Here is a 14,540-nt window from a genome sequence, read left to right as displayed (position 1 = left end):
AGTTTCTAAAATCATAGTGACAGAGCTGCATTTAATAAACCAATGATATAACCAAAAAATATAATAATTTGTCTTTTCTTCAAGGAGCTCTGCCTCTGAGGAATGACCATAACCACCATCAACACACTTTGGGAAGTGAAAAAGAAGGTAATGTGTGGCACAAATGAATCTCTCGGCACTACATGAGATTCTCTTGTGGTTGAACTTCAATGCAGCACCATATTTGTACTGATTATTTCGTAGGGTCCTTGTCAAAGGAAGTGTTGCTGCTCAGACAAGAAATGAAAACTTTCCGTGTCAGATTTTTACCGTCACGGATGATCCTTCGATGGGAGTCATCACCACTCCTCCACCTCTGATCTGCACCGATAAACCATATCATCAGACTATTCCTCCTCCTGCACCTACTGTTAATAACCAAGGACAGGACACACATCAGAAACCCCCTCCCCTTCCACCTAATGTGTTCTACCATCCTATTGATCCTTATTATATTCTCCCACATAATCCAGCCAGCGGGGGGTCTCATGGGTTTGGACAAGGAGGGGGTCAACTTCTTCCACAATCACCTTTTGGAGCGCCTGGCTCCTTCCGACCTCCTCAGTGGTTTTTTGATCTTCTGAGAAAAAAACACCTCCCTGCAGGTACATTTCCTCAAGGCAACATCAAACCGACAGGAAATCAAAGAGGCTCCCTCTCAGCTGAAAGGCCTGACTCGACATCGAGTAAGATGTCCTCTGAGGAGGACAGTGATAGTGACGGAGACTGGTTCCATCCTCGTATTGTCTCTCGGTCTTAAAGGCAACCTTCTGAGCTTTCTTCATTTCATCTACTGTTACCACAACACATTGTGTCAGACAGACATGTTGAGCATATTTCCTTCCTCACAGAACATTTGATAAGCTAATTTTTCTCCTCCAAACGTATTAATTTACAGTCTTCTTCTTCATTGCTTCTGTGGGTTTAGTTAAGTAGTGTGTTTCTTGACATGTTAGCACCACTTGTAGATCAGTGGGGTGATGTGAAACCATTGGCTGGAATGTGCAGCGTGTATCACATTAACACATTGCTCCACTTTGTTTAAAATAATTAAAAACTCCACAGGTATTGATGTCTAAAATTGTCCTTTAATTGTAACATTGTTAGGTAAAAGTGGGGCTAAAGGATAATCTATGTGTCCATTTAAATGCAAAATATTCAAAATAAAAGCAATCTATCTAATTTATTACAAAACCCTTAAAAAACCCACCTGGTGTTTGTAGCCTGACCACTAAGGAGGTCATGTTTTAAATATGGTTATACAAAAACTACTGGTCCTATTTTCATTAAACAGTTTTTCAAGTGGTCAACAGGTGGCGGCTCTAGTGGCTGCAAAATTAAGTCCAATTGTATGTAAGCTTATGAGAAGATGAGTGCAGTTCTCACTTGATTTATTGCCTCAGTAAATAGTTTTTCAAATTGGTTTACAGTCTTAATTGCTAGTTTCAAGCCATCCTCAAAACAACATTACTTTCACTTTGTTAATAACTGTCCCATTTTGAGCCATGATCGACAAGTCCCGAACACCTTGAGTCCTCAGGTTCAGAGTTAGGTCCAATCAGGATATCCTCAGCTATGCTTACCTGTCATCCAAATACTGTCACTTCAAAAAACAGAGTTGGCGACAACCACAATGCCAAACTCAAGCCTTCAAAATGGTAGTCTACAAAACAATGGGTTAAGTCACAATGGCTTTACACCTGGGAAGAACTCACTGAATATAGCAACAGGCAGGAACAAGGGGCAGGTACACACATTACCCTTCACTTCAAAATTACATGGTCGTGTATTTGTCCATGGCGGAATAAATGCCATAAAATTTATAATCCAAGTAGACGACAGTTAAGTTTAACAGTAACAAAACACAGCCGAAATGATGACACCATGTCATCATCCACATTCGGGGGCATCAGTAACCATCAGGAGTAGCCGACACATAAAGTTGCTCACACCTCAACTTGAGCGCAGTAATTTAACAGGGGACCTGGTACAACTATAAATATATTAAGACATCTAAAATAGTCGCGTTTGCAGATTTGGATATCATGGAAGAGTGTACTTCGGGCCTTCAAAGAGGTCTGCGCTCTCAGAATATCTCTCTAGTTTACACTGTGTCAGATTATTTTAATAATTGCATCATTTTTATACCGAGTAACCTGCAAATATGACAAACGGTATGAGTGGTGCTGATATCAGTAGTTTATTGTATGTTAAGTCCAACACATTCAAAATAGAAAGGAAAAAAAAAAAAAGAGAAATGAAAAAAAAAAAAACCTAAAAAAACCAAAACAAAAAAAGATTCTCCACCTGCAACACTTTTGTACTAGCAACAAGTAAAGGGTAAACACAGTAAAATTAAGATGGCAGCCAACTGTTTACCACACCTGCTAAAGCCAAGAAGGTACTTCTATTTCCATTCAAAAAGGACTGGAATGATTCACAATGAGGATCCACTCATTTTCAACCACAGAAAAATAAACATACATGTTTTGTTTTTTTTTTAATGTGGATCCTTTAAAGTTTGGAAAAAAAGGGGGGGTTGGTCGTTGAAACCCTCAGTGAAAAAAGAAGAACTATCCAACCCCTAAATTTATATGCTCAAACATTTTCACCACCACTACAATGTAAAAGCACAGATTGGTCTGAAAGCATGATGGCTCTTCTTCACCACTCTCTTCATTGACCACTGCTGTAAAAAGTGTGATTGCAGTCAAGTGCCCATGTTAAGCAATTACCTGACAAATAAACATTCGGGGTAGAGGCACCCATAAGAGCTGTCTGTTAAAAACACTCCAAGACCAAAAGAGCTGTCATTTTTTTCTGTAATGTTAGGTCAAAGGCCGATGGTAACAAATTAAGTCTCTCTATTGAAAACTACTCTCACGTCTGAAAATATTTTCTTCTCACCTACATGGGGGAGTAGCTGAGCATCACTGCGGAAAACCAAATAAATTTGCCATGTCCGAGCATTAAATCAAATGTTATTTCATGTCGATTACAAGATGAGCGCTAATTTTTTCTTGTATCATCGCCAGATGAGAAATTTGGAAAGAGGCTTGTGTTTTCAAACTGACAGATTGTCCCAGAAATGTTGGGAATAGTGCAATACCACCAGACAAGGAAGACCTCATAAGAATATTTGTCCAGAAAAATGCTACATCAATTTCACCTCCCATTTCAGTGCAAGATAACAAAAATAAAAAAGGTTAACATCTCATGTTTATGTTTTCCTTTCCAGCTGAAAGCAAAAGGTCTTCCCTCCCTACCGATTGGTAAAAAGAAAACACGCCAGAGGACAAGGAGGAGACAACAATTATGGCATTCTGACTTGCCTTGAATGGAAAAATAAATGAGTATTATAAGCACAATGAATAATCAGCATATGAAAATACAAATGCATAAACAGCTAGAAAAGTGAGAACAATTATTTGCTAGCCTGCAGGCTGGAACTACGGCCAGCCCACCCGCACAGATCATTACAAAATTGTTGCTGAGAAAAGAACAGTCTGAAAACTTCTGAGTCCGGGGATTAACCCGAGTGCTGCCATGAGTCAAAAATGACGGTCAGACTGAAAAGAAAGAATAAACAGTATCTGAATCACATTGCGAGACTTTCCAAACTGAAATCACGGTTGTGCAGAGCTGACATGTTCAACCAAGGACCAAGCACTCCACTGTCACCATCTTTAATGTACCTTTTTGTTTTTTTCCTTTTGGGAGTAGTTCTTCAGATGCACGTCTTAACCATTTAACATCAAACAGAACTTGAGGCACCTATTGTCTCTACAAAACCCAGAACAGACACAATACAAAACAAATGTACAAAACTCACAACAGATCATCTTAGGTAGTAAAACAGTATGGAAAAAAGAAATGCACCTGAAAAACCTAAAATCCTGTGAATACTGCAATTTCTTTTTTCTTTTTTTTTCTTATCTGCTCCCAGAAGACAATAGTTCAAAATGAGCAGCTCTGCATTGGGAGGCGGCGAGCTCTTAACCGCTTTAGTAAGACTGGATAAGGTGAAATAGAAGGCACCATCATGCTCTTATCAAGTCGAGAGAGAAATTAAATTATACACAGAAAAACAAAACATACAGTAAACTATGACTTTTGCTGTACATTTATTCTGTTACTCTGCACTTAAGACAGGAAGGGAGGGAAGAGGGGAGGGAGGCGTCGTCCATCCCGGTTTTTGCGGTCTAGCTGGCAGGGAAAAACATGAAGAAAAATCAAACTTTGAAAAAGAAAAACAGAGCGAGCAGCCATCGTTACCACCACTCTTCTATTGTTCAACTTTGTTTCTTGTTTATCCTTTGTCCCCCCACTCATTTGGTGAAAGTCCAGGATTTGAGCTTTTTCTTAATGTGATTTATAAATGAGGAAAAATATAATGTAGATTTGCTTGTCATCTTGTCCATCCAGCAGTAATTGAAGCGTAGTTTTGGGTCAAAAGTGAGAAGAGTACATTGGTCACAGCAGACAGGCTGTAAGCGAGGCCTGCCCCGTTAAGTCGTATCCCTTTGAGACAAAACACGTCTCTCCAGCTGCGTTCCGAGCGTGGATGTCAATGTAATACGACAAAAGTACCCATTAGTGCATATTGATGAGTGCATTATGCAATTTTGAAGCAGTGGTCTCTCAAAAGGAAAAAAGTAAAAGGCAAGCTTTTCCCCTGGAACTGCACAAATTTTGCATCTCACTCTTCCAACAGTAACGGGCAGAAAACTACCATATAAAAATGTGCAATAGAGGGATTTCGTGAAGCAGCGCCCCAGTTAAGTCAAGGCATATAATCTCTTTTCCAAATGATGGGCTGTACTGTCGTAGATAAAAGTCTTATCAGTCCCTCCTAATGTGGCAGATTACTCCTGGTTGGTTTGCCTTTTTTCACGAATTTACAAATTAAAGTTTGTGACTTCTTGAGATACCCGAAAAGGATGCTCAGCTCACAACTAATAAGCGAAATTTTTTTGTTTGCTTATTCTGTTTTGTCTATTTCACAAACAAATGGTTGACAGGCTGTGTCACATTCCAAAGCAAAGAGGGAACAAAAAATAAAAAATAAAACAAAAACAAATATATACGTTTATACATGAAGATTTCTTTTCGTTAACGAGAACGGTTGAAGATGAAGAACACGGAACTACTTCCACACTGCAGGTGGTGCTCTTCTCAGCGGCGCTGAGTCGTAAAGCGACCCTCTCCCTGGCCTCCAGAGCCACGTCCGGAGCCCATGCCAGGTTTGGGGGCCATGCCGCCTCTAGGTGGTGGTCCCCTCCCGTCGCGTTCGCGCATCATTCCGCTTCCCACAATGCCTCGCGAACCTCCAGGGCCTCTATCGTTGCGCCTCATGTCCCGACGCTCGTCTCCTCCACCGCGCGTCTCTCGTTCACGCACCGCCCTCGTCTTTTTCTCCTCTACATTCAGACGAACCTCGCCTCGGAACATGATGGGCTGCAGGGAGAAAAGCAATGTCACTACAGAAGAACCCAGGACTGAATATTTCCCTGTTCCATTTCACAACCCACATCATTCACTGGTTTGCACACAAGTTTGTTGATCTTTTCCAGACTATGCAAGCACTGTTCTGTGTCACGTTGGTCTGACCTGACAAGTCCTGTGTCCCTGCCAGTGAAACAATTTAATCTCCAAGGTTGTGTTCAGACCAACTCTAGTCCTGTATGACAAAAATGCAGCCCCCTCATTCGTTTGAGTGCAGCCAGTATGTTGTTGCAGTTGGGGTGCCAACACAGGGTTTTCTGGCAATAAGCGTTTGTAACATCATGCACGCATGCCAGCACACTATCCTGGTGGATTACTTTGTCAGGAAAGTTTTACTACCATTTATGTTATATTTCCAGAGTTGTAAAATGCTGCCAAAGTATTATAAGCTTCCAAACTAGGAGGTCAAGGATCAGTTACTCAAACTGGACTTTCTCATCGTAGAATACCTGAAGCAACACCCCAAATGCAATTCTACCAAGCAGCCCAATCACAGTTGTTGTAGTGAAGGCTATGGCACAGGGCATGCGTGATTCAGCCTAGAAGCCCAATTTAGGCTTTGGACATCACTGTGTTAACCTGCTCTTATCAAAATTTAGTAGAAAACATCAGTTAAAACAGTATAAACTATGATTGAGGGAGGAAAAAACAGCACCCTCATTCGCGTAATTCATACCAACGCAAAGATGCAGCCAAGTTTCTATTTGTTGAACCCACAAACACTTCTGGGTTCACATTTTAATTTCAACTGCACCTGTTGCAACACAACACTTTTTTGGTTTTTTAATTCAATGTTAGTCTGTACACAGCCTCAGATACTGATTTACAAACTTGATTTGTTACCGATATGACAATGACAAATTGTTGTTTTGTTTTGTTTTTTTTAATCATGGTATAAGTTATGACTGTGTGGAGTTTATGATGTTTATAATGTGTCAGAGTCAGGGTCTGACCAATTGTAGAAATGTGTGTCACCAAACCACCACCAATGGAATGAAAGTGGGTAATGAAAATGTCAATACATGCCCCGTCTACCTTGGCCCCCAGGATTTTCTGCACAGGATCAGAGTCGTCAAAGACCACAAATCCAAAGTTGGGCAGCTTCCCACCAACGCCCTTGGTGTTGATCCGTAGCTCCACGACATTTCCATATGCTGCACGAATAGAAAGATAAAATTTAATTCAGATATTAAATATTCCATTCATCACTAGGGATGTATACCGATTTTATCAATACCGATACTCCTTATCAGTACCCTTAGCGATACTACAACATGTAATTTTGTGTAAAATATAAAGACGTTACAAGATGTTAAAAGATTCAACCTCACCACGAGGTATTAATAAAGCTTCAACTGAACAGAAGCTATGCAATTACAAATGCTTCCTGAATGAAGAAAAGAAAACTAGGGAGATGGCAAAAACCCCTACATGTTCAGCCCAACAGACTATAAGCACAGACAGACACAACTGTTGCATAAATATGACACCGCTGCCGTCAAGAGTCTCACTCTAATCGATCATGTTGGCGAGGGCTGGGTGCTCGAAGGTTTGGGCTCACTTTATCAAAGTGAATGAAATCTTGGCTCAATGCAATCTTTGTCAGAGAGAATTTTTGGCGGATGCCGGAGCACGACGCAGCAATTCAGCTGAATTTAGCACCGAGCAGACAGGAGGTCAAGCACCGAAAACACAATATGCCATCCACTTACTTTTCAACACTCTGTGTTGACACCAGCACACAAATCTCAAAAAAGAGACAAACACAAGCTCCTCTGCTAATCCTTAGGTTGGGAACACTTCCTGCTGTTGTTTTTTTTAATGACACAGACCCATAATTGCAGTTGCGAATGATCGTGAGATTATTGCTGGAACTCCTCGGCCTCGCAACACCAGCTGTCTACTGTATGGCACCAGACTCAAAACGCAACAGGTGGGGGTTGCCGGATGGCAGACGGCAAAAACTGAATCGGAGCTGTGACGCAGCAGACGCGTATCCAGTGGAAATTCGGGCGCGTAGTGTGAAGCTAAAAGGATTGCAGCATGTTTGATTACTATAACAAAGCAAGTAAAATTAGCAATGCCATGGCAGCAGCACCCGGTTTCGTTTTGCAAGTCACAGTAAGTTTTTTGTCATTACAGCATCGATTTTAGCACCACTGATATGTTACATTAATCCTGTAGGCAGCATTAACCAAGCAGCAGCCACCACAGCTTCGTACTAGTAAAAGTATTGTTTGTCCAGAATCTTAACGGTACCTTGGTACCGACCAAATTAGGTCCTGGTACCAAAAAGGACCGGTCCTCAGTACACATCCCTGTTCACTGCATGCATGATTTTTGTGCAGGACTTGGAGTAAGTGTTGCTTTTCAAGGAAACATACTCATGAAGAACTCCTTGAGCTCGCTCTCGTCGATGTCATGTGGGAGGTTGCCAACAAAAAGCTGGTGGCTGTCTGGATAGCGGGGATTTCGCCTGCTGTCCATGTCACCAGATTCAGAATCTCCCCTGCCACCTGAATGTAAGAACAGGTGGAAAAACATCAGATCAGCTCACATGAATCATCTGCAACACAGTAAAAATTCTGGCATGATGAAAGCCAAGATTATGCAACAACTAAGAAGTTAATGAATGAATGTTTCTGGTCAATAATCAAAGAATGATCATGTGTACCTTTGTTAACAAAACTCAAGTGTGGTTTTCCTGTTTGTGACTCCGAAGATGCAACACCATCTAATAGTGACAGAGACATGCAGGAAGTCAGAATAAACAAAACCAATGAAGGTAAGAAATCTTCGTTCTGGTGTGGAGTGTTTGCATTACCAGGTCTGGGACCCCGAGGAGTGAATGCCGGTCTGTCACGTGTGCGCTGGTCTCTAGGCCGAAGAGGTGCTGTCTGTGTCTCCGGCTTGGCCTCAGCTCTGGGCTGTGTGGTGAAAGAGTGTGATGCAAAAAAATCAGCCAGACATACTTTTTTATTAGTACTACTTGGTGCTCCAGGGAGTAGTGGTTGGGCAATAGGATAGAAACATGTCAACTGTCAGAAATGTTTTCATAATGTTGATGTGATTTAAGCATGCAATGGAAAACTAGTACTCGTTGTTTGGTATTCAATTCACTTGTTTATGTGAAAAGATCTAGTACATATCTAGTAATTATTTTCATTAAAATTTCTAATTTGATCACCCAGCAAATTTGCTTCAAAATTATAGACAGTGATATGGCAGTATAAAATTACACATACTGTGACTCTTGTCATAATTCTCTTACTTAATTGAGAGAATTTTTTTTATAAATCAAAAGCCCATCTAAACTGCTTTACAAATAATCCATTACATAATAAATACCTTCTTCCGGACATAAACAAAGACTGTCAATGCAGCAATCCTATACAGAAAATACACCCCCGCCTGAAAATCTTGTACAGTGAACTTCTTTATTAATTGCTTTTTATTTCTATTGGGACTCCTTGGAAACTCTACTGTTCCTAAATACTACACAATTGAAGAGGCACTGGACACAATTAACCAGTCAAAGGGTACCCCTCACACAAACCTATAAATATACTGCTGCTGGTAACCACTGTCAAATCTTCATGAACACTGTGGCAGACTCCTATATAATGACACATTTCTAGTGTACTCTGACTTTTTATGATTAGAAAATTCTCTTTTATGCCAATGCAAGTGGTAGTTGGTTACCTGTGAGCTTGGAGCTTTGACAACATGGGGTGAGATTCCAGAGGAGGCGACTGTGCCAGAGGGCGGCAGGTTTTTACTGGTCACTGAGGCCCATGAGAAAGTCTGTAAAATATTGAATAAAAATTAACTCTGTAAAATATTTAATAAAAATCAACTCTGTGAGAGCAAATCTTCAAGTTGCACCCACTATAAAAAAAACAAAAAAAAGTGTTATGTTGCATATTGCACGTATGCATATTTTACATATCAAAACAAAGGAGATAAATTGAGTCAGGAGATCACGCCCCACATCATCAAATACAAGATAAGTACACAACAGAGACACATCAATCTTACCTTGGGGGGCTCCTGGGTGTTAGGTGGAGACTCCACAGGGGCCGGTGACGGTGCCTTCTCCTCCATCTCTTCAAGAACCTTCTCATCTGCTTCAGGCTTTATCTCCTCTACTTTGGGCTCTGGTTCAGGCTCTGGCTCAGGTTCTTGAGCTGGCTCCTCCATGGGCTCCTCTACTCCATTACTACAGAGCATAAATCAGGACGCCATCACTTCCAAAGAAGTTCATTCATTATTCATTAACAGACTAATACATAAATCTGAGGTTAAAATTAAGTTTTAGCATACGTGACAGGGTGAGGTTCATAGTAAGTGGTGCTGTTGGGGCTTTCTTGAAGTGGCTCAGGGGAAGGCTGCCTCTCCTCTGGCTCCTCTTCAACTTCCTCCTCTGATTCTAAGTAAGAAAAAAGAAATGAGAAAATTGAGAGGTTATTTCCCCTCGCACTTTTACCATGAAAACATAAACTAAAAACCTACATTTTAAAATAACATTTGGGGGATATTTGTGAACATCTTACCCTCATCAAGCTCAGCCTCAGAATCTCCGAAAACCTCATCCTCGTAACGGAAGATGTCATTGTGGACGTAGAATTTGTTTGCCACTGAACCCTAAGAAAATTTGTCATGCAAAAAAAGAAAATTCAGCACTTGAGAGTGTCCATTTTAAAATTCAAAGCCTACCACAATCTATCCTTTAGTTTTCAACCAAGCCAATAAAATGTCCCAACCTTCTTTGTAGTCAATATCGCCGACATAAATCTCACTGCATAATCATTTGTTATTGTTGTTATCACTAAAAACATAATGTCTGTTAAATGTACTGTAAGGTGGAGGTACTCACCTCTGGAGCAAGCACAAAAGTTTGCATGAACTTCCTCATGGGCTGACCATTGTTGGAAAGTTCTCCAAGGACTTGCACCACCACTCCGTCACTCAGTGTGGCATGGGCATCCACATGCCTGATCTTTGTGTGGCATTCACTAAACTGCAAGGACATAACCTTCTTGTGGATTTCCTAGGGGACGCAGAGACAAAAAAATTGGACTTGGAGATATTTATCGGGTATTTTGCATTTAATTGATCATAATCACAATTGGTCATGCTACTGTTGACTGGAAAAAAACATTTGCATTTCCAGCAAACTTTTGATGCCATGTTACAGAACTACATTAGAAAATCACATTCCCATTTGTTTACATTTTTTGGCACTTAGCCTTAATGAGAGGTCAGCTAGTGTGTGGTTTACTTTCCCTTTCGTTACTCAGCTTAGCCTTGAAAGCAGGGTAATAACATTTTCATATCTGACACAATTTTGGTCAGACTCAAAGAACAAATCTTCAAGTTGATACATGGAAGATAGCTACATGGATGGATAGATAGTCTTTATTTATGCAAAGCAGGGAAATTACGGAAAGCAGGAAGCTGTTACAAAAAAGCCATTCAGTTTTATACAATGTAAGAACTATATCAACAATGGTTCCTCCTCCATTTATTCCTTCCTCTAACACTGTCAATTATTAATTTTGTGCCATGTTCGACTTAATTAAAATTATTACTTCTTCAGCAACATTATAAACATTACAGGATACCTACTTCACAGTATTTTCAATGTGAATATTCATTATTGATCCAGATCACTTACCGCTTGCCCATACACTGCTTCTGCCAGCTTTCCACTTGCGTCAAGTCCTCCATGAACATATGAAGAATTCCTCCCATAAAACCTAAGTGGCACAAGAATATGACGGTTAATAAAACAGACTATCACAAACACCCACACATTCTGACTGTAAAGCATAACATTTGGGTAATTACCTGTGCAGGAAATCTGGTGCCTTGTTTAAGAGTGTGTAATACTGCCTCACAAACTCCCGCCCTACAAGCAGGGGACTTGGCTTCTCCATCACCATTTCTTTGGTAAACAATATTAAGTGCTGGAGGAAAAGATAAACAAAGATTCAATTGTAAAGATATATCTATAAGAAGGAGTTAACATACATAAATACACCAATAGTCACTAGGCAATTCATTAATTAAGCTCAGGTTAAAAAAAGGGTTAAGGTCTAAGCAGTCCAACACTACAGGTCTGCAATAACACCTTATTTCAGGAAGACTTTATAATTTTTTATTTAGTTAAGTTTTTGCTCAAACTTTTTCAAAAGATTTCAGAGGTTATTTTTAAACTTTAGGGTCACTGTAGAGGCACTAGTTTATGTTCCTGGTCAACTATAATCATACAGATATATGTTTCTAGCATTTTATTCAAACATTGTATTCCTCAGCCTAGAAAAGACCAAAGCTGAAATAAAGTGGAACCTGTTCTAAAACAGTTCACGCTAAATCTGAGCATTTTAACTCTCATACAAGGTTGTATAACTTCTGTATTAGGCTGCATTAATTTAGGTTAGACATACCTAAAGAATTGGTAACTGCGTGTAGGACACAGTGACCGAACTGTCTGAAGTAATGACATTTTAAGGAAGTCCACATTAGTACACATTAACCTATACTGTGCCTCAGGTAAACAACACAGATGTGTTTAAGCAGAAAGTACACGAACTTCGAATTTAAATTCATCTGATGAGCCCTTTGGCAGAACAACGTTTCACTTTCTTTGTCTCTTGAGGCCAATGTTTTCTCTGACCCACATCAATCCTATGGCAGAAGCACGACAGCTGACTGTTTAGCTAGCTGGCTAAGCTAACATGCAACTGCGCCATCACGTTCATCCAATGAGACAAAGAGGGAAACCGGCAGAAGATTAAAAAAAAAAAAAAAAAAAAGGAAGCGACTGGTGCAGGTGTTCAATTTGGGCAGCTGTGAAAGCTAACTTCACTACAATTTAATCCTTCCCCTAAAAGTATAAACTACATACATGGGTTACACACATCTGTACGTCCCTTTGCAGATAAGTGGCCTACTGTACGAGTTGGGCCTTTCATCTCCATGCTAACAACATTTCGCCAGTTCTCACATTTGTCGCAGGTTCATTAGCCATGTATCATGACAGATTGAGTATTTGCATCATGTTTTCCTATTCCATCAATTTCAGGAGCACTGAACGACTACAGTTTCACTTAAGTCAACATTATATATATATATATATATATACACACACACACACACACACACACTGTAAAAAAACATAAACAACAGGAGAATAGGTTAATCGTAAACTACCGTCCTCCCTGCTGTCATCTTCAGTAGCTAACGCTAGCCCGGCATACAGGAAAGCAACGCCAAGCTCGCGACATGGTCAGTTAGCTAGCTAACACTAGCTCTAGCTAACTTGTGGCGTCGTCGTTTTTCCTTCTGCCGGTGGTCATTTTAGCAAGGTGCGGGAGGACCATATTTCATGATAAAAACAGAGGTGTTTCAGTCAACACGGGAATGCGGACAACTGTCATTTTTTTTTACTTTGAGTTCACACAGACGGCTCTCAAGCTGATACCAAACGAGGAAAACCATGAAGCGAACACAACGTTGAGCTAGTGATAGCCATTGTGGTGCACCAATAAAGTATGTCCATGTTACCCCAATGGGTGTCTGAATTTGACAGCATCAGCTACTATTGTACAATTGACTCAATTGCAATCGTTGCACACTGCAGACAATACATAACCTCTTTCAAACTTTAAAACAAATTATTCCCAACTTAGACTATCGAACAGCATTCAATGAAACAAGTTCAGTGCTGTGCTAGCTCAAAGAAAACAAAGGGACCAGATTTGACTAATTTAGTTGATCGCATCGTTCATTAACATACATGGCCAAAATAAGATATTTGTACAGTAGCGACACACAAACTAGCAACTTTGAATGGTTACTGTCTGTCTATCGAGTTGTCGTGGTTTTCACTAGACAATGCGGCTAACGTTAGCTTGTCAGGCGTTAGATAGCTAACTTAGCTTGGAGGATGGCTAACTTACCTTATGAAAGACCTATCTATGTAGACAGAATTATTTGTAATAAATAACTACGAGTTACCGACTGCAAACTGTTCTGAAATACAAAGTATCCCAGGTGTGTTTTATAATATTCCCCACGCTCTACTGTCTAATAGTTTATGATCTCTGCTGTACCAGAGATTGAAAATTTAAAGTGATAGCTTCTATTTATTGTTTTACCCCTGCAATCTGGGGCAGGGAACCCCCATCACAAAGAATCAGCCAATGGACTGTTTACACTAGGCAACATAAATTATGACGCAAAACAAATAACCACGCCCCCTCAACTTTCTACTATTGCTGTCCTCAAACCATTGACTTGACTGGAACAGCCTTTGATGATGATCACTGTCATGGTTTTGCTCACTGTGATCATTGCATCTGTTCATAATGCATCTGTGATGTAAGCGATGGGGGATGAAATCTCTACAGTCCCTTCTCTGAGTTAAAAAGGTAGTAAAATGTTAATCTGAAGTTGTTAAACATGAGCATTAATTAAATGAAGTGGATAGCTTACAGTCGTTTTAGTACCAAATTCATTTTTTTGTGTTTCCCTGGACAGTGTTCACTTACTGAAGTGCAGTGGAAGGACAATAACTGAAAAAAAGGAATTTTCGCCACTGACTCAGCTTGAAATACTACATATGCCCTTCATGCCATCATCTAATGACAGCACATAGTGTGATTTGTGTTTTATTTAACAAGTTTAAATGATAATCAGCTGATTGAGTTTATTTTCAGATCAAAATTGAAGCTCAAACAATGAGTTCCTTGGGGAGACTAATTCAAGTGTAATGAAAAATATCTTGTGATGTGAACTTTATGCTGTTAACTTTTGTTGAATGCAAGGTATGCATGTCACTTACATGTGGTATGTGGTTTTGTGTGTGATTGTCATTTATCATGCTGTATGTATGTAACAAGGTCATCTCACCTCCTAAATGACCATTGCATCAGTTTATCTTCCACCAGTTTCCCAAATCAGAAACATAAATAATGTAAAATATTGCTGTC

General features: G+C 40.0%; 1 protein-coding gene across 3 annotated transcripts; it reads right to left on the bottom strand.

Moving 5' to 3' along the window:
- Nucleotides 1–2,611: 2,611 nt before the first annotated feature.
- Nucleotides 2,612–13,692, bottom strand: g3bp2 (GTPase activating protein (SH3 domain) binding protein 2). Of its 3 annotated transcripts, none has more exons than XM_037081395.1 (13): nucleotides 13,509–13,692; nucleotides 11,395–11,513; nucleotides 11,222–11,303; nucleotides 10,421–10,594; nucleotides 10,098–10,188; nucleotides 9,868–9,973; nucleotides 9,583–9,763; nucleotides 9,247–9,348; nucleotides 8,369–8,471; nucleotides 8,219–8,278; nucleotides 7,929–8,060; nucleotides 6,571–6,698; nucleotides 2,612–5,496 (listed from the first exon to the last, which is right to left on the bottom strand). In XM_037081395.1, the coding sequence occupies exons 2-13, from the start codon at nucleotides 11,487–11,489 to the stop codon at nucleotides 5,215–5,217; spliced, it is 1,536 nt and encodes a 511-aa protein (XP_036937290.1). In that variant the 5' UTR covers nucleotides 11,490–11,513; nucleotides 13,509–13,692; the 3' UTR covers nucleotides 2,612–5,214. The 3 variants fall into 3 exon arrangements, with proteins under 3 accessions (XP_036937290.1, XP_036937204.1, XP_036937119.1); XM_037081309.1 differs by lacking the exon at nucleotides 13,509–13,692 and adding an exon at nucleotides 12,760–12,784; XM_037081224.1 differs by lacking the exon at nucleotides 13,509–13,692 and having other exon boundaries at nucleotides 6,580–6,698.
- Nucleotides 13,693–14,540: the final 848 nt, after the last annotated feature.

The sequence above is a fragment of the Acanthopagrus latus genome, chromosome 1 (genome assembly GCF_904848185.1).
Source record: "Acanthopagrus latus isolate v.2019 chromosome 1, fAcaLat1.1, whole genome shotgun sequence".
Lineage (NCBI taxonomy): Eukaryota > Metazoa > Chordata > Actinopteri > Spariformes > Sparidae > Acanthopagrus > Acanthopagrus latus.
This window is presented reverse-complemented; position numbering and strand designations above follow the sequence as displayed.

Coding starts and splice junctions, on each gene's coding strand:
- g3bp2 (XM_037081309.1), bottom strand. Junction 9,764..9,867: donor TATGAACCTCACCCTGTCAC/GTATGCTAAAAC, acceptor TATGCTCTGTAG/TAATGGAGTAGAGGAGCCCA. Junction 6,699..7,928: donor GCTCAAGGAGTTCTTCATGA/GTATGTTTCCTT, acceptor CTATTCGTGCAG/CATATGGAAATGTCGTGGAG.